Raw genomic sequence first — 24,291 nt, 5'->3', positions numbered from 1 at the left:
GACGAAGCTAGGACGTCATGTTTACCAAATGGCGTCCTAGCTTCGTCTCTTCGATGAGCGCCTCTGTGTATGTAAGAACTTCCCATACACCCACGGTCTAGCCCTTGATGTATGGAGGGTGTTGTATTTCCTACAAGATTTATTCTTGTATTGAGGGCGAGAGGTGGTGTGTGTGTGTGTGTGTGTGTGTGTGTGTGTGTGTGTGTGAAGGTTCTTAAAATCTATCTCAGTAGATCTATCATCACTTTACAATCTATCATCACTTCACAACCCGGTGCCAGACTCTCTTTCGCGACCCGGAATTACTACGAACCACAATAACCACAAGCTCCCTTACTATGACACACAAACACAAACAAACAAACAATAGCAAAACAACAAATAAACAATAACAGAATATGACGACCAGGATGACAAATAAACAACAGAAAATGATGGGAAAAAATAAAGGGAGGAAATTTCATGTAATAACCCAGGATTATCGGCTTTGTGTGATCTCCTGACCTTACAAGATAATGATATACGACAAACACAAACAAACAAACAAAAAAAAAATAATAATAACAAGACTGACTTTCCTAGGCAGGGGAGAGAGAGAGAGAGAGAGAGAGAGAGAGAGAGAGAGAGAGAGAGAGAGAGAGAGAGAGAGAGAGAGAGAGAGAGAGAGAATATAAGAGACTTTAGGCCTAAATTAATCCAATTGGCTGGTTGGGCCGTAACCATGGCTAGGATGGAGGGCCTGCCTGCTGAGGGGGTGGGGGGGGGGGGCCTCCTCCTCCTCCCCCCCTTAATGATACCCACGCACCACCCACCCACCTTTACCTTCACCCACCCCCCCCCACACATACCCACACTACCCACCCGTACCCACCCACCCACCCCCACACTAATTCTTCGCATTTTAATGATCTCGGGCGAAGGCCTGGCTCTGGCGACGGGTAATTAGACCCGCCAACACACATGAATGGTAGTTAAGACCTGAACGACCCAGTTGTGGGTAAGCGCCGAGGTTGTGATAAATACCCACAGTGGGGAGTTGTACCGTAGAATCATAATACCACAAATAATTAATGTTCCTAAAATATTTCATATATACATTCTTTCATGTTATACTTAATCGCTGTCTCCCGCGTCAGCGAGGTAGCGCAAGGAAACAGACGAGGAATGGCCCAACCCACTCACATACACATGTATATACATAAACGCCCACACACGCACATATACATACATGTACATTTCAACGCATACACACATATACATACAAAGACATATACATATATATACACATGTACATATTCATATTTGCTGCCTTCATCCATTCCCGTCGCCACCCCGCCACACATGAAACAGCATGTGCAAAACATTAACTATAAACATTAAGGACTGAAACACATCTATATAAACACACACACACACACACACACAAACATTAAATTCATATAGATTCTAATATATCAATGTAAAATACATCTCTCCTTACAACGTTGTGGTAAAAATAGCTTAAAGAAAGCGAGTCAGAACATATCTGGCTTCAAGGCCACGAATTTCATCATTGGCATCTCTATAGTTGACAAATGGCAATTTGCAGGTTATTCTCCTCTTTCAATTATATCTATAAGCCTTCTAACTTTAACTACAATAAAAGTTTGTTTGTGAAAATGTTCCAAAATCTTCCACTGCGAAGCAAACAAACTCGAAAAGGGGTCTTAGTGGTCTTTTTTTCTTTGAGTTTCTTTGCAAACTGGAGAGACAAAGGACATCCCAAGTGAGTTTCTTGTTTACCAAATTACTTAAGATATATAAGTCTGGCATTGCCTTCCTCTAACTACCAGTACGCTCGTTCTGTATCTTCAAGGTGGTGATAAGGGTATGTAACATGTTTTCCCGTAAATCAATTACTTTATTGTCAAAGTGGACTATTATGACTAAGGCAGTCCATTTTCTTTCTGTGTGTGTGCATATATATATATATATATATATATATATATATATATATATATATATATATGTGTGTGTGTGTGTATATATATATATATATATATATATATATATATATATATATATATATATATATATATATATATATATATATATATTCTAATTTACCAATTCGTCTGTTCATAATAACTGCTTCCTTCTCAAACTTGTTCTTCCGCTCTATAACATTATACACCATTCATCTTACATCTTCTCTAACTTAACTATATCACAATTATCCAAACACCTTCGTAAGACTTCGCCTACACTGATCATCATCATTTTCTTGTTCATAAAGTTTTCTTTAAACATTTTTTGAACATGAGTCGATAGGATTCGAACCCGTGAATGAACAAATTGGAACCGCTGAACACAAGGGGAGGGAGGGGGGGGGAGGGAGGGTCTCAGGATAAAAGGCATCATATTTATGTGTATAATAAAGGCCATCTCTACCTGTCCGGGTCCACGACTTCCGAACTTATGAGGCGAAATAGACCTTCACCCCGTGGACCACAAAGGGGTCAAGTTAGTGCTATAGGAAACTCCAGAACATCAGCAATGGTCGAAAACCTAATTTACCAACGGTAGGAAAGACTCATTTAAAGAGATGTCGAAATGCCTCTCTAATTTGCATATTATATGTCTACTTTGCATATATTATATGTTGGCCGATAACCCAGTTTATCTCCCCACCTTTCACCGGGTCCTCTCCCCACTCCACCTACCTCCTCCTCCTTCCTCCCCAACATTCCCCCCCACCCACTCCTCCCTCCCCATTTCTCCCCCACCCCCTCTGGCTCTCACCCCCCCCCAACCCTCAGGTTCCTCCCCAGTTCTACTTCTACCACCCCCACCCCCCTCCCCTCCCCCTAAACCATTAGCTCCCCCTCCTGGGGGCGAACACGTGTCCAGCCCGCCCATCAACGCTCCACTTCCGGCGCAGGAGAGGGAAAGGGGGGGAGGGGGGGGAAGGTGAGGATAACGCGTCAAGACGCTGCCGACGGTTGGGGAGCAACGGCGATTTGGAGTACAGAGGGAAGATAAACCAAGATGGAAGCGAGGTATACGAAGGACGGAGACAGTGTGGCACAAGATGGAGTGAAGGAAGACAATTATCTATTATCTCTAGACCTTATCTTATCTATTATCTCTAGACCTTATCTATTATCTCTGGACCTTATCTTATCTATTATCACTAGACCTTATCTTATCTATTATCTCTAGACCTTATCTATTACCTCTAGACCTTATCTTATCTATTACCTCTAGACCTTATCTTATCTATTACCTCTAGACTTTATCTTATCTATTATCTCTAGACCTTATCTTCTCTATCATCTCTAGACCTTATCTCACACTCTCACATGTTCTCCTACTAACAATGAAAGTCCATCTCTATCTCTCTCTTTCTACGTATCTCTCTGCCTATATGAACATTATCTCTCTCTCTCTCTCTCTCTCTCTCTCTCTCTCTCTCTCTCTCTCTCTCTCTCTCTCTCTCTCTATCTATCTATCGCTTTCTCCATCCAGCAGGAGGCAAATATGAATCATCTCTTTCCTGAACTATACACACACGTCTACATCGTAGGCGAGACGCTGGGAGACTGTGTACATCATCCTCCTCCTCCCCACACTATCTTATCTCCCCACCCCACCACCACATACACCTTCTCCCAAACTACCTCCCCATGTGGGAGTTACTGATGACCATACACACACACACACACACACACACACACACCGCTACATCACCGTATCTTCACCACCCCTTCGTCCCATAGTTCTCAACTATTCTCCCTTCCTTATCGCCCCACCAACACACACACACACACACACACACACAGAGCCCGGCCACCGTGTTCTATGCATGGTGTCGACTGGCAAAGGCGCCGACAAAGGGAATTTATTAGGCCACAGTGGTGTGTGGCCACAGTGGTGTGTGGCCACAATGGCCGGGGAGAGGAGCCGACCCTTCTCGCCTTAATTATTAATTTTCGCGTTTACAATCTGGGGCGATGTCTACACCCACGAGGGAGGAAGGAACCCACACCCCAGGTATGGTGGTTCATGGGGGAGGAGGTGGTGCTGGTTCGCTTCCCCTGAGACTATGTAAACTGGGGTGTGGGGAGTTTGTTGTGATCTAGTGGGATGAACTGGGGTGCTTAAATGAGATCTAGTGGGGTGAACTGGCGTGCTGAAATGTCAGCTGGTAAAATTAACCAATCCTCTTTCAACAAAGAGACGAACCAGCTTTCAGTAACCACCTGTACCACCTGACTTTCATTCGAAGATCACTCAAGAGCATGAACCACGTACAGGACAAGGCTTCTTATGGTCTCTGGTTGTGTGTGTGTGTGTGTGTGTGTGTGTGTGTGTGTGTGTGTGTGTAGCAGAAGACCACAGCCCAGGGTGAGAGACGAGGCGGGCGTGGAGGAGGAGGAGGGCCAGGTCGAAGCCAACTCCAGCCCCTTTCCCTCCACCTTAGACCATCATCAGAAACCACCATGGTCCGCCCCCCCATCTGGTAGGTCAGCCTGGTCGAGTGGCCTGGTCGAGCGGTCAGCCAGGCCCACGTCCACCACCCAACCCAGACCCTCCTACTCATGGACCACGAACCTCCTGCTAGGGAGGGATGGTCTCTGGCCCATCAGGGAGGAGTGGGAGGGGGTCATAAACACCCCCCACACACACACCTCCAGACGAACCCCCAGAGTGTACCTGTGGGTCGGTAGGTGTAATAATACGAGACAAACCCCCCGCGGGGAAGGGGGGGCGCCCCTCCCATTCGTCAAGAGGTCATATGTAATCTATTTCGTGTGTTGGACGTCATGCCGGGGCTACACTCTGCCTGGACTCATAATACTTCCCCCCCAAGTGTTGTGGTTTCCCCCACCCTGGAGTATCGACCATTCTCTCTGTTGCTGATTACACTCAGTATCTCGTACACTCAAGATGATTACACTCCACACACACACACACTCATTATTGCACTCTATACACACACATACTTAATATTGCACTCTACACACACTCATTATTGCACTCTACACACACTCATTATTGCACTCTACACACACTCATTATTGCACTCTACACACACTCATTATTGCACTCTACACACACTCATTATTGCACTCTACACACACGCATTATTGCACTCTACACACACTCATCATTGCACTCTATACACACACACTTAATATTGCACTCTACACTCCACACACACTCATTATTGCACTCTACACACACACACATACATTCAATATTGCACTCTACACACACATACTCAATATTACACACACACACACACTCATGATTGCACTTTACACACACTCAAGAGGTCATTCCCTACACATAGGGCTTACACCTATTCCCCTCACACACACACACACACACACACACACACACACACACACACACATACACACACAACCAAGGAACCGCACTCTACCTAAAACACACTTTCCTCTTGCCTGTCACTTGTCAACACACTCCACACACTCTAACGTCAATTGTGATCCTTTCCAATATATATATATATATATATATATATATATATATATATATATATATATATATATATATATGGGAGGGAGCGGGGGGCTGGAAATCCTCCCCTCTCGTTTTTTTTTTTTTTTTTTTTCCAAAAGAAGGAACAGAGAAGGGGGCCAGGTGAGGATATTCCCTCAAAGGCCCAGTCCTCTGTTCTTAACGCTGCCTCGCTAACGCGGGAAATGACGAATAGTATGAAAAAGAAGAAAAAAAAAGAATATATATATATATATATATATATATATATATATATATATATATATATATATATATATACACGTGTGTTGTCTTGCTACCTGACATGTTACACGCCCTCACCCTCGACCCCCGGAAGCATAATTAGGCCTTCGTGCCTTCGACGTCGCTCCCAGGGAGCGAGAGGGAAGATGTATGAATATAGAGGACCTGGGGGAGAGGGACGAGGAGGGAGAGGAGGGAGGGGTCGTTGGGGGGGGTGTGTGAGGGAGGGAGAGAGAGAGAGAGAGTGACTGTGGAGGGAGGGAAGGAGGGAGGGAGTGTGGTGGGTTCTTCTGGTCACCCTCGACCATTGTGGTGGACAAAATTAAATCAGTCCAGGATGAATGGCGGGCGCTGCTACCCCTCCCAGGGCGGGTCCTCATGTAGGTCAGGTGGCCACTGGCAGCGCCACACAAGACGTGTGGATGAAGACATTACGACGTCCCTGTTGTTGGTGGTGGTGATGGTGGCGTCCTGTGGTCAGTGGGAGGTTCTTGGTGGCGTCCTGTGGTCAGTGGGAGGTTCTTGGTGGCGTCCTGTGGGCAGTGGGAGGTTCTTGGTGGCGTCCTGTGGTCAGTGGGAGGTTCTTGGTGGCGTCCTGTGGTCAGTGGGAGGTTATGAACCTTTGTTGGTGACGTGTTGTGGTTTGGACGAGAAGGTGTGGACGTCTTGTTCTAGCGAGGACTCAGGACACAGGTCTGGTGTTTCATGTGTTACTGATGGTCATGTGTTGTGTGTGTGTGTTGCTAGTGTTGTCTGGGGGGGATATAGGCTGGTGGCAGGAGGCTCTCTTAGTGTTGTGTGTGTGTGTGTGTTGCTAGTGTTGTCTGGGGGGATATAGGCTGGTGGCAGGAGGCTCTCTTAGTGTTGTGTGTGTGTGTGTGTGTTGCTAGTGTTGTCTGGGGGGATATAGGCTGGTGGCAGGAGGCTCTGTTAGTGTTGTGTGTGTGTGTGTGTTGCTAGTGTTGTCTGGGGGGGTGTGTGAGACGTCGTGGCAATACAACCATCAAGATGCCACATCTGTTGCTGCTGCTGGATCCTCCTTGTGTCCGGGAAGACGAGAATGACTGGGTCTCCTGGTGACTTGAGGCTGTTTTGACCGTCCAAGAACTCGGGAAGGAACCGGAAGCCAGGTCTACCGTGGTGAGGGTTCGAATCCCACTCTGATGGTTGAAGGAGAATGTTTGTTGACCTTCTAATGAATTGGCCTGACGCCCTCGGGGTCATCGTTAAGCAGCTGGAGGCTATTGTGTGGTTCATTATAGTGTTGAGTTCCCTTGATCCATCTGACTCCCAAGTTTCAATAGACCTGATGGTCTATGACGAGGTTATCTGATGGGAAGGACAGATAACAGAAGACCTGATGGTCTATGACGAGGTTATCTGATGGGAAGGACAGATAACAGAAGACCTGATGGTCTATGACCAGAGTTACCTGCTGGAGGACAGTACATGGGAAGGACAGATAACACAAGACCTGATGGTCTATGACGAGGTTATCTGCTGAAGGACAGTACATGGGAAAGCCAGATGACACAAGACCTGATGGTCTATGACCAGGTTATCTGCTGGAGGACAGTACATGGGAAAGCCAGATAACACAAGACCTGATGGTCTATGACGAGGTTATCTGCTGGAGGACAGTAATATCTTCCTACATCCATAATCCATATCGACTGAGAAATGAGAACTGGCAATGAAGTCTCCCTTTCCTGTTACCTTAGTAACTCTACAGGCAGCAGTGTGGTACAGAGGGCCTCTCCCTACCGCCAGGGTCATTCTGGTCGGGGCACGGAGGCTGGTCGAATCCCTCGGGCCCATGTGGTAGCCGGAGACCAGATAGGCATAAAGCAGAAGCGACATCTCCTCCTCCTCCTGCTCACCCCCGAGGTCAACCCCTCGCCAACCAAGCCCCTGGGCACACTACAACACACACATACACACACACATCATCCCCGCCTCACTCGCTCTAAATCATCGTCATTACTGGAAACTTTTTGCTCTCGTGGGTATGAGGTGTTCTCACCCTCACCCTCCCGCCACCGTGTTATGAGTCGTAGTTCTCACGACCTGATCATAGGTGGCTATACTTGGGTAACTCCTGATGATGCATGGCTCAAAATTAAGACCTATTAACGCTAATTACTTCATATATATATATATATATATATATATATATATATATATATATATATATATATGTATGTATATCGTTCGAAACATCATGGATAACCAAGATAAAGCTGTACAGTAATGCAAATTCTCGTATAACCAAGAAATATCTCAAGGCAGATACACCAAATAACTAAGTTATGTCCCAGTTATGTCAAGCTCTGCACACCACCTTAACCTACAGATAAGAAGCGTCCTTAGAACAAACAAACAAACAAACAAACAAGATCTTCCCACTCAAAGATGAGGCAAGTCTCTGTAATATGGGCAATCTTATTTGTTTCCAGACCAAGGTAGACAATTTCCAGAGATAGCCACAGGAGCCTCTGGAACACACCAGTAGCCAAAGTCACAAGATGGGTGACTGTTCCAGGGACGCCCACAGTTCCAGGACTGGCAAGAATTCCAGACAGACACAGTTCCAGGATTGGTGAGAATTCCAGACACAGTTCCAGGGATGGCTTCTATTCCAGGGGCGCCCACAGTTCCAGGACTGGCGACAATTCCAGACAGACACAGTTCCAGGGATATCCACAGTTCCAGGGACATCCACACTTCCAGGATTGGCGACAATTCCAGGCAAACAGTTCCATGGATAGTCACAGTTCCATTAATAGCCACAGTTTCAGGGATGATGACTTGTTGCAAGGACAACCACAGTTCCAGGCAGCCACAGGACCGCCTGGAAGACGGTATAATTGAGCCATCGTCACTGAAGTCATGAGCGTGGGTGCCGCTCCCTGAAGATGGTCCCACTCCATCGCCTCTCGCCAGCCTTCGCCCACTCACACACCATTGTCGGCCAGACACTCCGCCATTATACCATCCATTCGATTCTCCTCCATTGTGCATCACGACAAAGATCGAACCCTCGTCTTCTGCGAATTATATGTGAGCGAGAGAAGCTCAACAATGGAAGTACAGAAGTCGGGCTTGTGAATGTGTTCGGGGCTTTGGTGATAACCAGTGGGATGTGCTTGCTGGATGGAGCTTAGGATGTGTGGATCATCAACATGTCTACTTTTGCATGGGAAGATGGTGGTGATGAGGGTGATGGTGCTGGTGCGTGTGTGTGTCCTCCCTCGTCCTTCACCAACGCTATTCATCTCTCCTTCGCCGGATACAGTGAATTACAAGATGCCAAAACGTATGAGATTAATGACAGTTCGAATCTTCTTAGCTTACCAATGGAAGCTGATGAGTTGATGTCACTCGTGTGATATTGGTTATGTGGCTGGCTTCCAGTCAGTCCCTAATGATCCCTTTTCTGTCCCCTCTCTCAATCCCATAAATGCCTCTAACAACTCCTAACGATCCCTCACTGTCCCTAAGGATCCCTATATGTCCCTAATCATCCCTTATTGCAAGTGATGACGCCTTTCCGTCCCTCGTGATCTTTGTCTCTACTGACCATTTAATATCCCAAACGTCAGCGCACAGTCCCTCTCCGTCATCTATTCTCAGGTCCCACTATCCCTTAAACCATCCCATTCATCCCTTAATTCTCCTTGACCTCTCTATCCCTCGCTGACCATCTCTATCCACCCTAAATCATTCTACCTCCCTCTTACTCTATCCTCTTCCCTACCTTCATATTTTTTTTAGTTTTTCCTCCGTCTTCCTAACGTTTCGTCTGACTCATTCCCTATTCATTAACTTCCACCAAAATAATCTATGAAATCCTCGGCTGGAGGAAGATTCTAGACGGGCAGTTGAATGGGTGGTGGGAGTGTGTGTGTGTGTACACACACGGGAGGGACAGATAAACAGACGACCTAGTGGTCCACAGACAAGGTTATCGACGACAATAATCTTGTGTGTGGTAGACAACACACAGGACGGTACACACACACACCAGCCGTGTGGTACCGTGAAAGGTACCTGCTGGGGGGGTGTGACCAATTGTCGGGGTCATTGTTGAGGGGGGGAGGGGTTGTGAAAGAAGTATTCTCGCCTGTGGTCAAAGTGTGAAGAGATTGAGGGTAATGTCTGGTGGTTGTGAGGGTAAGTTTTAGCCACCGTGAGAGATGTGATGTTCTGGTGGGGTTGTAGGAGACGTGTGGAGATTAAGAGTTATTAAGTAATTAAGAGTTACAAGAGAGCTATGGGGGTTGAGTATGTGCTGAGAGAAACTACAGTTGTTTACATTCGCTAATCTTGACATTATGTGAAGAACTATCAAATCGTCATCGCTCTAATTACGTCTTGATATCTAACGACCCTCTACGATAAACATTATCACAACAAAACACGATCAAAGCTCTAATCTCTTTCCTTATCTTAGGTCAAACACAAACATCATGAAATAAACCCAATGCCTAGTACAGCACGATTGAAAAGTTAGTATGATGCTAACGAATGACGAGAAAAGACCTTTTATAGATTGCTTGTTGTTTTGGGAATATTCTACCGACTTCCGTTGGTGGGTTCATGTTATCACAGGAACCATTCATGTAGGTCAATGTGGTCATGGAAACCCTGCCGGACAATGTCAAAGGGCAATTAGGGTCGCCTGAGGACTGATCGCCTCACTCCCCCCCAAACAAAAGCAATGTTGTTTATGCTACGTTAGGCTAGACTGGGTTAGGTTTGTACTATAGCCTAATTTAAACTTACATAGCATAGGAGTAAGAAACCAGGGGAAGGCGAACATTCAGATAACGATAAGATAATTTTCATTCTATCTACAGTCTATAAATGTACAAACTTAGCAAGGCCGTCCGACTGTGGTAGGTGTTTAATACAATGCTGCTCTTCGGTAGAGAAAACGGGATTTTCTTCTACAAGTTAAAATTTTGGGATAAGTTCTCTTTTAGGTCATGGGACAATATCCCGAACCCTCTTAACAGATCAAATGCCATGTCTTTTCAGTAGTAGTTGATTTATAGTAGTTGATAGATATCCTGATTGGTTCACATCAAGAATATCTTGCTGTAACAATCACTTCATATAATACTAAATACTTTATCATAAGTTAGGAGCTCAAGCAATCACGCAGGAATGATTTTCAATGAATATTGAACTACATATAAACGTCTCTCGTATGTACAAACCAAGTCAACTAATTTTGCATAATTTTGTTTACTGTATAACATCATGAAACTGTCGTTTTCCCATAAAAAAGTCAAAGCAAAAAGTATATTATGTAACCTATGATTCCATGACATCCTTTTTAAATGGTGGTTCAACCAAAAACAATACGATTTCAAGTTTAAAAACCTTAGCAAAGCTAGTTTAAACCATTAGATGGCGCTGGCCAAATTATTAAATCGATCCCCATGTAGATTAAAAGTTAATCTCATGGCTACACATGTGTCATGTACATTCGTTAATGTCTCACATTTCCCTCTTAAATGCTTCTGAAGTTTTCATTAGATTTTACTTCAAACTTGCACACAAGTCAGGAAATGTGCAAATGTTTTTTAACACAATACTAAGACATGTTACATAAGCAAGTACACACACATATATATAAACCGGAGTATATATATATATATATATATATATATATATATATATATATATATATATATATATATATATATATATATTGAACAGACATACACCAAGTTCATAACTTTAATGTCAACAATTAAACTACAAGAAGACTAGCTGGCAACTACAGGAAACCATTTTATAACTATAAAATAAGCATTAACTCTACACTGCATTGTATAATGCTGACGATAATACATTATACAACAGACAGGTTAATAAAATCATTACTCAAGATGTGTAGACCCACCCAAGCCCTTCCTATAGGTACTAAGTTCACATTAACTAGTCTTTATGTACAGCCTATTCGATAGTTTACCTTTCAAGGCCTCTCTCTCTCTCTTTTTAACGACTTCTGTGAATGAAGTCATTAGGGATAATTTTGCACCAAATTACTCGCACAATACGGGCGAAGTTCGCTAAATAAAAAAAGGGGGGGGGGGGGGAAATTGTTGACATGGATTCTCGGGCATGAGGTTCCCTAGGGTAATTTCACGCTGCATCACCTCCTCGTCTGTCTATCGCGCGCGCGCGCGCGCCCTCTCTCCCTCCCGCCATGCCCTGGGTGATACAATGGCATGTTCTGGAAGATAGATAGGATGGAGAGAGAGAGAGAGAGAGAGAGAGAGAGAGAGAGAGAGAGAGAGAGAGAGGGGGGGGGGCAAGTTCTGGTAGATAGATAAATGGAAGAGGAAGAGAGAGAGAGAGAGAGAGAGAGAGAGAGAGAGAGAGAGAGAGAGAGAGAGAGAGAGAGAGAGAGAGAGAGAGAGAGAGGCAAGTTCTGGAAGATAAAGATAGATAGATAGATAGATAGAGAGAGAGAGAGAGAGAGAGAGAGAGAGAGAGAGAGAGAGAGAGAGAGAGAGAGAGAGAGAGAGAGAGAGAATATGAGTCGAATGGGCAAACATCATATGGTACAAACAACACCAAATGGCCATTGACCTATTATCAAATCCGCCGATTTATATATATATGGCTTGGAATACCAGTACTATACAGAATACTACGAGGAACACAGACATCGTAAAGTGTTAAGTAACTACGAACATCGTAAAGTGTTAAGTAACTACGAACATCGTAAAGTGTTAAGTAACTGCATATCAAGTGTACGAGTGAATGAAACTGCAAATTGTGTGATAGTAATTTCATGGTGGATTACGTGGTGGTCGGTGGTGGTCGGGCCAAGACTGGAAGTCAAATGGATATGTTGCTATACTTTTGCTATATCAAAGGCTATACTGGATATAAAAGTAGATCATCAATTAAGAAACACGAAGCTCTTAACATACGATTTACAGTTTAGGCGTGTTATTTTGCCGACTAGTAGGCACAAAAAGGTTAAAATAACTATTTTACGAATACATTTGATCTTTATTATTTGAATTTTTCGACACTCCCTGTTCAAGAAAAGGTTTTTGACAATATAGTCACGACATATTAATTTAATCACACGTAATATATCTGAGTTATACGAGAAACTTTTAGTAAAATGAATTAGAAAAAAAATCTATGCACTGATCATAATTTGTGGGTTGTAATCTGTGCCTCGAGGATAGACAAAATTAGGAAACATAATAAAAAAAAAAAGAATTAGAACTATAACTTTGAAACAAATTTAAATACACTTGAAATGCAGACACTTGTAGAATATGTCAGAATTGCGTGTTAATGATGAAGACCGAAATTTGATGGCTAGGATATGATGTCATAAAGCAATAATTCATTTACTGCATTGTTGTATTTACTACTGTGGGTCTGCAAACCTTTTTTTTTTACCCAGCATTTTACTTTTAGATAATGCCTATGCCATTAGTTCATTAACTTTTTATTTTAAGTATTCTATATTTAATTGGTTTTCTGTCAGCTAATATTCTCTCCTGTGAACATTCAACAACACATATGTTAATTTCCACTAGATGGGAAATTCCGCAAATAAGCTTCAAAAATATCACAAATTTTATATTAATATAATATTAAATATCAATTTATGACACATTCAATACTTAACTATATGCTGTGGGTTACGTTCGGCCAGCCTATTATACATAAATGGTAATTATGTTATTAATCATGAGTTCCTTTAAATAAGTACGTCAATATCAATATAAGAGTCCAGGTAGTATCCGCACATCATGACTGTTATAGAATATCTAACAGTTATCTAAATCCTGACCTTAATTGGGCAATTAATGTCAACACGGCGATGACGTACCTGGGTATGATGACGTAAGATCAGCCAATCCGGGGAAACACATTTCCTCATTATTTCTCACTGATTTCACACAATACCACTATATCTACACTGCCCTTGTTATCTAGTGAACTTTCCCCACTGGAAAAACGTCAAAGTCACAAATTTTAACACTAATTTCTGGGTAAATTTAACGTAAAAAACACTCGACTGTCAAATAACACCACGAGACACACAGCTCAACACGCGTTACTGAGGGGTGCTATATATGAAACACACTTGTCAAATAAACCATCTATGTTCCACTAACGTGTATGATTAAATACCCCGTGAAATACTTAAGAGACTAGAACTATCTTTAGCTATTATCTTAGAAGATATTAGAATCATTCTCAATTTTAGATATTAGGACAGGAGGAGGAGGAGCATCTTGCTTTCGAGAAAAGGTTATTTGACTATAAATACATGAATATTTATTGAATCGAGTGGTTTACTTTACTTGTACTAAATAATATGATAAATATTCCATGCCTCCAGTTGTTGGCTATCGGTAAGAAGCATTTCTGAAAATAGCTATGATCCATTTTACGGGTTTGGAAATCGCTAAGACGAGGTTAATTATTGAAAGAGTTATCCTGTTAATCGTCTTAGCTTAAAGGAAGGAATTAACTGTACCTGATACACAAAATCAAACTCCCACAGTCGACTGAATTCTGACATTGCTATCCATCCCTCACGGTGGCTCGCTCGGCCATCATCGGATCTTAAGTTCCTCACATCCATTACCTCGCAAAGGTTCAAGCAGCCATGACCATTCTCCTTACATAGTATATCTCTAAGACTGTGTGACTACAGACCTATAAAGAGGACAACGCAAATCTCCAATGGCAAATTAGTGGGCCAGCTTCCTCCAACAACTCTTCAAGAAATGCCAGTGGCCAAACCATCCATCATCCACAATGCCCAGGGGGTAAGTCGAAATGAGCACATGCAGTTTGCACCAATTGCTATCAACTAGTGAATTCTCTCACTTGGATAGTAGTCTCATATAAACAGTACGGTAAGACATTATTATCATTATGCAACCTTAGGACATCTTACTATGCACCTTCAATGCTTGGCTACACATAGTAGCAATGGTATGATGGATTTCTTTGAAATAAAGTTTATTTCAAAACTTGGCTACACATAGTAGCAATGACAGGATGGATTCCTTTGAAATAAAGTTCATTTCAAAGCTTGGCTACACATAGTCGCAATAATAGGATGGATTCCTTTGAAATAAAGTTTATTTCAAAGCTCGGCTACACATAGTAGCAATGACAGGATGGATTTCTTTGAAATAAAGTTTATTTCAAAGCTTGGCTACACATAGTAGCAATGATAGGATGTATTCCTTTGAAATAAAGTTTATTTCAAAGCTCGGCTACACATAGTAGCAATGGTATGATGGATATCTTTGAAATAAAGTTTATTTCAAAGCTTGGCTACACATAGTAGCAATGACAGGATATATTCCTTTGAAATAAAGTTTATTTCAAAGCTTGGCTACACATAGTAGCAATGATAAGAAGGATTTCTGAAACAAAGTTTATTTGACGAGACAGCTCGTTTTTGTCAGGTGATGTAATGCAGCATGCCAAATGATTTCTCTCATGCTGTAGCCTCAAGCAGACATTATTATTTAACCCCTTTTCTTGTCCTCCTGTAAAGTTAGATATATGGCACAATCACTAGCTGGGAATTGATTAACTCTATAGTACATAAAAAAAGTCCCTCGAGATTACAATATCCAAAATCGAGCACAATTTGTTATACTGTGATTGCCAGATAGGAAAAAGACAACTACTGTGATACACTGTGACTACAAAGACAACTAAACATAAATGCGATATTATTGCAACCCGAATTCTTTGCATGTACCTAAAATATGTATGCTACATTTCCATGGTATAAACAATATAAGGATATCAGCTTAACGAAACAGACTGGTTCATTATCAACGTGAAAATACAATATTTCAAGCTCATCACTAAAATGACAACAAAAGAGATTTTTCAGCATCTTTGTTTACATCACACTGGTCAAAGAATGCTCAAGGGAGATCTATTCAACTGATGCCTTCCTGGTATTTCACAATTATCTTGTAATAACTGGGTATAATACAGGTTTTTGTACATCTTGAACAGTGTTTATACTACAAACTATGTCAGAAACGTTTGAAAGCATCAAAGAATAACTATTACAAAACTCTTCAATAGATTTAAATAGAGTATCATCCATGAATACAAAAAATACAAGGTTGAGAAAATGTCTCCATATTAAAAACTGGTCAAGGTTTGACAAGAGGAAAACCAATGAATTTGCATTTTTTTTTTTGACGACTGTTTTGGAAGTAACCACCCTATAGCTATCAGAGGGTTACAAAGATGTTCTGCAGTTTTTCATCGTGGGGGTTTACACAAGGTATCTATTAGCAGTAGCATTCTCTCATAAATCTGGAGGGGGCATGGAAATTATCTTATTACGACTTATGAGGTTGGACATCCTGCTTTCGAGAAATGGTTGAAATATTTGACAATAAGTACAGGAATCTTTATTGAATCAAATGGATTACTTATTTATATTAGAAAAATAATGTGTCCCATGCTTCCAAGTCGATGGCTATTTGAAAGAAGCATCTATGAAAATTTTTATGATCCATTTACGAGTAAGCAGGTCATTAAGCTGATAAGGGGAATTATTGAAGTCATCCAGCTAATTGTTTTCGTTATATATTTTCATTGCTTATAATAGGAATTAACTGTAACCAATGCAAAAACAAACGTCCACAGTCCGCTGAACTCTGACATTGCCATCCTCCACGTGGCCATCATTTGAACTTTGGGTTCCACGTGTTGTTTTCTATTACCTTGCAAATGTTCAAGCAGCCATGAACAATCTCCTTACATAGTACACCCAAGACCCTCTGAATACTGACATACAGAAAGGGCAACACAAGTCTTTATCAGCAAATGAGTCGGTAGCTTCCTCCAACTACTCTAGAGATGCCAGTTGCCAAACTAGCATCCACAATGCCCTGGGGTAAGTCGAAATGAGCTCATGCAGTTTGCACTAATTGCCATCAACTAGTGAATTCTAACTCGGGGCATAATCTCATATAAATATAAAAGTACGATAAAACATTATTATCATTATGCAACCTTAGGACACCTTATCCGGTGGTTTCAAAGCTTGGTTACACAGTACCAATGACAGGATGGATAATATTGAAAAGTTTATTCAATGAGACAACTCGTTTTTGACAACTGATATGATGCAGCATTGTCAAATGATTTCTCTCGTGCTGTAACATCAAGCAGGCATTATTATTTTACCCCATTTCTCATCCTCCTGCAAATTTAAATATATGGCACAATCAGTAGCTGGGAACTGATGAACTCTATAGTACATTAAAAAAGTCCCTTGAGATTACAATATGTGAAATAGTGCACAATTTGTTATACTTTCATAATAATTGCATTGTGCTTGCCAGAGAGGAAAAAGACAACTACTGTGATACACTGTGACTACACATAAATGCTATTTTATTTCAACCCAAATTCTTTACATGTACCTAAAATATGTTTGCTACTTTTACATGGTATAATCAACATAAGGGTATCAGCTTAACGAAACAGGCTAGTACAATATCAATGTGAAAATACAATATTTCAAGCTCATCACCAAATTGACAACAAAAGAGATTTTTCACCACATTTGTCTACACACTGGTCAAAGAATACACGAGGGAGATCTATTCAACTGATGCCTTTCTGGTATTTTACAAATATCTTGTAATAATTGGGTATAATTCAGGTTTTTGTACTTCTTGAACAGTGTGGATACTACAAACTATGTCAGAAACTTTTGAAAGCATCAAAGTATAACTATTACAAGACTCTAATAGATTTGAATACAGAGTACCATCCATGAATACAAAAAGTACAAGTTAAGAAAACGTCTCCATATGAAAAAGTGGTTAAGGTTTGACAAATGGAAAACCAATGAATGTGCAGAAATAATTTTTTTTATGACTGTTTTGGAAGTAACCACCCAATAGCCATCAGAAGGTTACAAAGAAGTTCTGCAGGTTTTCATCATGGGGATTTACACAAGGTATCTATCAGCATTAGCATTCTCTAAGAAATATGGAAGGGATATGGGAAGATATGTACTGAATTATAGTCTGACACAAAAGACTTTAAACAAAACGTTTTTGACACATCCTAACTAGACAGTTTTGCTTCTTAAAGTCAGTTTTAACCACATTAGGTAATACTTACTTAAAATAAGTGTTACTTCGCCAGCATCACTAGGACCTTACAGAGCATGACTTTAAAAGGTACGTTTACTACCAGAAGGAGGTTACAGATATTTCAACTTTAGCAACTTTCTGAAAAAGCCTTGAATGTGTCCAATATTCTCTCATACATGCAAAAACATGTACTTTTTGTTTACTGTAAATTAAACAACCATCAATTTAAAGTAATCTGTCCGATGATAAACACAGTTTTGTATGCCCTTATGCTAAACCTCAATCTCTCCTAATAAGATCGACTAGATCCTCCAGTATTCAAAGTAAGGAGCCAGGTGGGGATCTTTCCTTGAAGTCTCGGTTGTCTGTTCTGACACCACCTTGCTGCAGTGAGGCATGCTGGTATGACAAAAAATATAAACTATAACTGTTTAATGTGTTTAATTATCATGATAATTTGTTTTTCACGTGTCCTGGAATGGACATCAATATGTGAGCTTTAGTATGGATGATGGTCGTAATAACACGGCTGGCATGACCAGCTGCAGCTGACAAGAGGGCAGCAATAATTACATGACATATCTACAAAACTACTTATCACAGGTCACAGTGAATGCTGCTCCACCTTGTGCAACTTGATTATTACCCAGTATCCTTCTCCCTACCAATTAGCTCAGGTCTCCACCAAGGGAAAGACCTTATATACATCTGAAAATAAAGGTGGGTAGGAACGAGTTCCAAAAGGACCGAATTCCTGGAACTTAGTCCATTCTGAGGACTGCAACTGGGAAAGTCAGTCCTTTTCCCAGTAAGGACTGGAAAGGGGACCGACAGTCTATTTCTAATCAATTCCAGATGGTCTGACATCCTTTGGTCCTTTTTTTTTGTCTCCAGGTTTTCACTATAATAAACTTTATGTATAACAAACTCAATTCAATAAAGTAACCTTTCATACAGTGTCTTTTGAGTTATTTTGGTGTGATTAAGATTACTTGGAGAAAAACGACATCTTATTTTGTCAAGAAGAATCAGAAAAAGATTGAGACTGAAATTGAATGTTTTTTAACACCTGAAGGCAAAGGAGAATCTATTGTTGTCAGTACTTCAACCTCAAGTCAAGGAACTGGAGCTCCTAGTGGAAAAACTGAACCCAGTAATCCTTGGCCTACCTGAACAAAATAACCTCAAATGATGTCTCCAAAAAAAGAAAACGGCCAAGCGACTGTCTGGAGTGCCTCTGCAACAAGATGCAGAGGACCATGGTTTAGTTGGCTATACAGGAGACCATGACTGGACCGTCTAAGAGTCACAAAGGCTCTTTGAAGAGGTCAGTAAATCTAATTAACACTCTTTCAACTTTGCCTAAAAGTCTTTATGTTAGTCTGTCATGATGAAACGTAAAGAATTTGTATTTCTTTTTGATTATTAATCACTATATTTGAACATGTTGCCACTCAATGTTGTCGATTTTGATTCGTGGAAGGACTTTATGAACACCTGTGTTCCTGGTTAACATATAATGTCTAGTTAGACGCTTACTAGGCATATCAGAGAAAGGTATGTTTATTTTGGCTACTTAAGCCTTGCAGGCATCAAGATTCAGGGTCACATTGACCATACTGATATAGGTGTTTGCAAATGCACGTTCTAGTTATTGAAGTCTAAATACAATTTTCAAGTGACAAATGTACAGTGGAGAGCTTTAGCATTACTTGTACATTTTCATAAACTTTTCATGGTTTGACGAGAAGAGGCAGCACCTGAGAGATGTCCTTGTGAAGATGTACAAGGTCTACTTCTACTTCACAATCGACAAAAAGGTCTGCAGGACTACTACTGACAATGGCAGCAACTTCATAAAGGCATTTAAGTAAGCAGATTTTTTCTTAAATTTCATTATTCACATTCCATTACTTTTCTAATTATTTACATTTCAAATTTTTTCTATAACCCTGAATAAAAAGTATGTTAATTGTTTCACTGTGCAGTGTCTGGCAAAACTGATGAGGAGCAGCCTGAGGAGGTCCAGGAAGAGGAAGGTGTGGGGCGGACCGATGATGCAGACATCGTTCATGTTGAGAATCTGGCATCGTCATTGGAAGGTAAGTAGGGATTATTGATTATTTCTTGATTTCTCTTGCTTTTCACAAGTCATGTAAAGTATTTCATTTTTTCTCATACTAATTAAATAAATTTTACATTTATTTTCAGCTGGCTCCATGGAAGATTCTGAATACGTCCTGCTGAAGCACACAAAGTGCACCGCCCACACCATGAACCTCGTGGCCACCACTGGTGCTGACAAAGCCTTAAAGGATTTACCATCCTACAGGAAGATGTACTTGACTGCTTTTGATAAAGCTACAGAGCTGTGGAACAAGCAGGCAAGAAGTTCAAAAGCCTCAGACACCATCAAGGCAGATACAGGTATGCTGCTGACTGTCCCCACCATTACAAAGTGGAACTCCATCTACGACGGGGTGTCTCGTCTTGTCAATATCTTCCAAGACAGTGAGAACTTCATGAACTACACCAGGGGTGCAACATTCTTGGGATACCTTTGTTCTCGCCTAGTGAGCAGTTTCTTACTTTCTTTTTTTCCTTTTCTTTTTGAAAAGGTATAAATGTTAAAACTTAAAAGTTGAAAAAAATATGATATAAAACTAAAATATTTGCTGTTTTTCTTTCTGCTGATATTTGCTTCTTGAAAGAGTATCTTCAGGTGATGCAATCAGGCATTGGACATCATGCAATGGGAGGACAAAGCCTACATGGGGGCACTTGAGCCCACCTTGGCCATCTCTCTCAAAATGTTAATGGTGCTGAGGGAAAGCTGTCATATCAAGATATATCAACTAATGGTAGTTCCTGACTAGAATAGCATTAAAAGCAGGTTTGGTCCCCTTTTTGAGGACATGGACTTCTTCCTGGCAGCTGCACTACACCCTCAAGTTCATATTGGGCTGGGTAAGACTGTGGGAGGACAATGTCATGTATGATGTTGAGGAGATCACAGCCAAGGTGAAGAAGCAGATGGTGATTATGGTGAAGATGATGAACTCAGGCAAGGAACCAACAGCAGTGAGGGTGAAAATAAGCATGATGAAGACTTCTTTAGGGCTCTCTATGAGAACAGGGTGAAAAGCAAAGAAACCGGGACCAAGTTGGTGGAAACATTTTTCAGCGAGAGGCATGTGAAACCCTTCTTTGTCAACAAATACTCTTTCCCAAGCCTGGCGTCGAAAAACTTGTTCATAAAGTTTAAAACACCTATCCCTTCCAGTGCTGCTGCAGAGTGGCTCTTCTCTTTGGGGAAAGACGTCTTCAAGCCAAAAAGATCAGGACTCAGTGACAGCCATTTTGAAAGGCTGGTTTTCTTGAAGGGAAAATGAAGTATTATTGTAGTCATTTGTATTAAATAGTATCAATCATTATTTGTATTACGTGTACCAGTGTTTTTGATTGGTTGGTTGTGTTTTATTTCAAATAAATATTTTTCCCTAATAATAAAAGAAAGGACTGAGGACTGAGTCAACCCTAGTTCCTTTCTTCAGGAAGGACCATGACTGGGACTGTCAATCTATTTTGAGTCAAGGACTGGGACTGTCAGTCCTTTATGAGTACCAGGCACCCACCTTTGTCTGAAATTATGAAACAATACACCTTGATTCATTACCAAAATAATATATGATGTCCAAAAGAAGGAAAGGCAATTTCTTAGGTTAACAGTAAGGTTATCAACATCATACCATCACATTTATTAAAACTGCTGTTCTCATATACTTAAGACTGGATTTGATTTCAGCATTTATGAAGATAAAGTCAAGAAAAAAAGAAATATTTTAAAATACTTATGACAGAATATCATCTTATGATCACAAAGACAGCAAGAATAATGTAATGTACGTAATGATTAAGACCCATGCTTTTGAGTGGTATGAATGATATGGATACTGTCTCCTGGCTTTGATATCACATGATGGTGATTTATGTCCCTCATGGGATAGTTTATGCCATGAAAGTTTGTGAGCTCTTTCAATGTTTATCTTAAAAGTGGGAAATATCAAAAGCAGACCTAATGTGTGCACTGTCTGATATGTTATATTACTTGAAAATACACAAATCAATAACTTTACATGAAACTAACCAAACATACTTTATATCACCACTTATAACAACAGACCACACAGAAACAATCTTGTGCCAAATTCATATTAAATTCCAGTATATCTTAGCTTTTAATACTGTGCAACCTGTTTCAGAATCTTACAGTAACTACTGCACTCGACAATAAGGCACTTTGGGACAAACAATGATGGTAGGATGGAGCTGAAGGGAAAACATCGGCAGCATACTAAATTGTCTAGAACAATTATTTGTAATTATGCATTTGTACAGTATGGGGAGGAATGTCTACCCTCATGGGGGCTCCATCAGTAATGTACTGCATGTGATAACTAAAGATTTCTTACGCCTTGAAGTGAAATATAATCGTACTCAATTATCATGTTTGTGGTAATAACACAGGAAAATTACCCAACATATTCATTAGCTATTATTTTTGTATGGGAATTGACTCTTAGACGTTTAATTCCCACGTTACTATATTTTAGCTGTTTTTCTACATTCACTGCAATTTCCTCATCCTAAAACACTGAGGTATAACCCAAATAAAACAATGAAACCATCAGTGCTACCAGCTGAGAAAAGTCTTATGAGGCGTAACATTAAATACACTTGTGGACAGTGTATTGATAACTTTCTCAAGGAAAGGATGGAGAATCAGTCCATTCATAAGGATCACTAGCAAGGGGCAGTTGTTGAATACATCTATAAGGATGGTTCAATGTCAAATAGTGATTGAGTTCATCTATATGCATGGGTCACTTGCAATTGGTCGTTCCATTCATATGCATGAATCGCAGGCAGGTGGTGGCTGTCTTTTTTATCCACCTTTTGAAAAGGTCACTAAAGAGGCATTTTTTATTCAGCCTAGGTGAGGAATAAGTGAGGTTATTCCCATCTATCTTTGTGTGTATCACTAGTAAATACTCGTTGTATCCAATTATGTGTGAGTCTTGGGTAATTGGTTGATGTTGGATCCTACCATACAATGCAGGGTGGGTTTTCATACTTCAATGAAGATCTTCAGCCTAAGCCATCAGCATGACTGCCATTACTATCAAAGCACTCAGCACCCAAGAGTGTGTTTGCCCTGAAAGCAAAACATATCATTTAGACAATTAAAATTTCTATATCCTTTATATAAAAATTAAAACTTGGAAGTCATGCATGAACTTTTAACTAATCAAGAGGTGTGTATATTTTCTTAGAAGCAATAAACTAATCTTTGAGTGAAGTAATCAAGTAAGTAAGAAACTACCATCCTGCAGGACATTAGCACCTCAAGATGTGCAGAAAGATGAACTTATCAGACATCTATATACTTAAGGTCCACTTGCTCTAAATCACCAAGATACAGGTAACAGTATTTCCCCAAATTTTGCAAGTCTTGTATCATTCTTATCATCCCCACCAGACATGCATCCATCTAAAACCACACACCTAAAACAACCACTAGTCAAGCTACCCCATCTACGCTCCCTATATATCTATAAAAACTGACTCAACACTGTACAGAAATCTTCATGCCCACTGTATAACTACCACAATGAAGACACTGAACACTATCTGCTCAGATGCCTCAAGACTCTCCCAACAAAGACATAAACATTACTACACATTATGATTTTTGGTCATAATTGCCAGGTGGCTTGAATGTTGCCTCTATCTTCTTCACAGCCCATCCCTTCGTCCTTTTGTTTTTTCACATCTTTTGTTGAAACTCTCATCCCTCTTTCTGAACCTTCCCCATGTATCTGGGGTTAAAGATACCCATTCCATTTTGGATGAGGTAATGTTCTAATTCCATGTTGTAGTGCTGTAAGATTGTTATGGCTTGTATAGTATAGTATTGGTGTGTTATGATGTGATTGTGAGTTCCTGTTTCACTGTAAATTTAACAAAAGCTTCCATAATAATGACCTATATCATGCCAATGAACTCCATTTTCCAATCTATGCTCTATGTGTAGTTTCCATTATCATATCTCTTTTATGAGTTTGGTTTCATCTTTGTTCTACCAATGTCCCAATTTACCATGTAATCAAACTAAAGCATTATATGATTATTTTTTTCCACATGGTGTTTCATAAGTATCTATATTTCCTTACTACTATAAACAAAGGTGATATCAAGTAATAATCCTGTATCAACCCCTCTGATTCTAGTATGCTCATTGACGTGAAATTAACCTGTACACTCAAAGAACTTGTTTCTATTAATCTCTATTAGAATCCACATTCTCTTA

General features: G+C 40.6%; 2 protein-coding genes across 5 annotated transcripts in view; one reads left to right on the top strand and one right to left on the bottom strand.

Moving 5' to 3' along the window:
* Positions 1–14,332: 14,332 nt before the first annotated feature.
* On the top strand, positions 14,333–21,075 carry LOC139757417 (uncharacterized). 2 transcript variants are annotated; one of them, XM_071677901.1, is made up of 4 exons: positions 14,333–14,594; positions 19,673–19,791; positions 19,910–20,023; positions 20,133–21,075. In XM_071677901.1, coding segments are annotated over exons 2-4 (528 nt in total). In that variant the 5' UTR covers positions 14,333–14,594; positions 19,673–19,790; the 3' UTR covers positions 20,546–21,075. The 2 variants fall into 2 exon arrangements, 1 of the variants encoding a protein (XP_071534002.1); XR_011714623.1 differs by lacking the exon at positions 19,673–19,791 and having other exon boundaries at positions 14,467–14,594; positions 19,910–21,075.
* Positions 21,076–21,078: 3 nt separating this feature from the next.
* LOC139757416 (uncharacterized) overlaps positions 21,079–24,291 on the bottom strand; it is a 79,351-nt gene continuing 76,138 nt past the window's right edge. For all 3 annotated transcript variants that reach the window (XM_071677898.1, XM_071677899.1, XM_071677900.1), the window contains one exon: positions 21,079–23,136. In XM_071677898.1, coding sequence (XP_071533999.1) covers positions 23,075–23,136 — 62 coding nt within the window. In that variant the 3' untranslated portion in view covers positions 21,079–23,074. The remainder of the gene's footprint in view (positions 23,137–24,291) is intronic.

The sequence above is a fragment of the Panulirus ornatus genome, chromosome 26, assembly GCF_036320965.1.
Source record: "Panulirus ornatus isolate Po-2019 chromosome 26, ASM3632096v1, whole genome shotgun sequence".
In the NCBI taxonomy this organism is placed as follows: Eukaryota; Metazoa; Arthropoda; class Malacostraca; order Decapoda; family Palinuridae; genus Panulirus; species Panulirus ornatus.
Note: the sequence above shows the minus strand (reverse complement) of the source record. Positions and strands in the feature narration are given on the sequence as shown.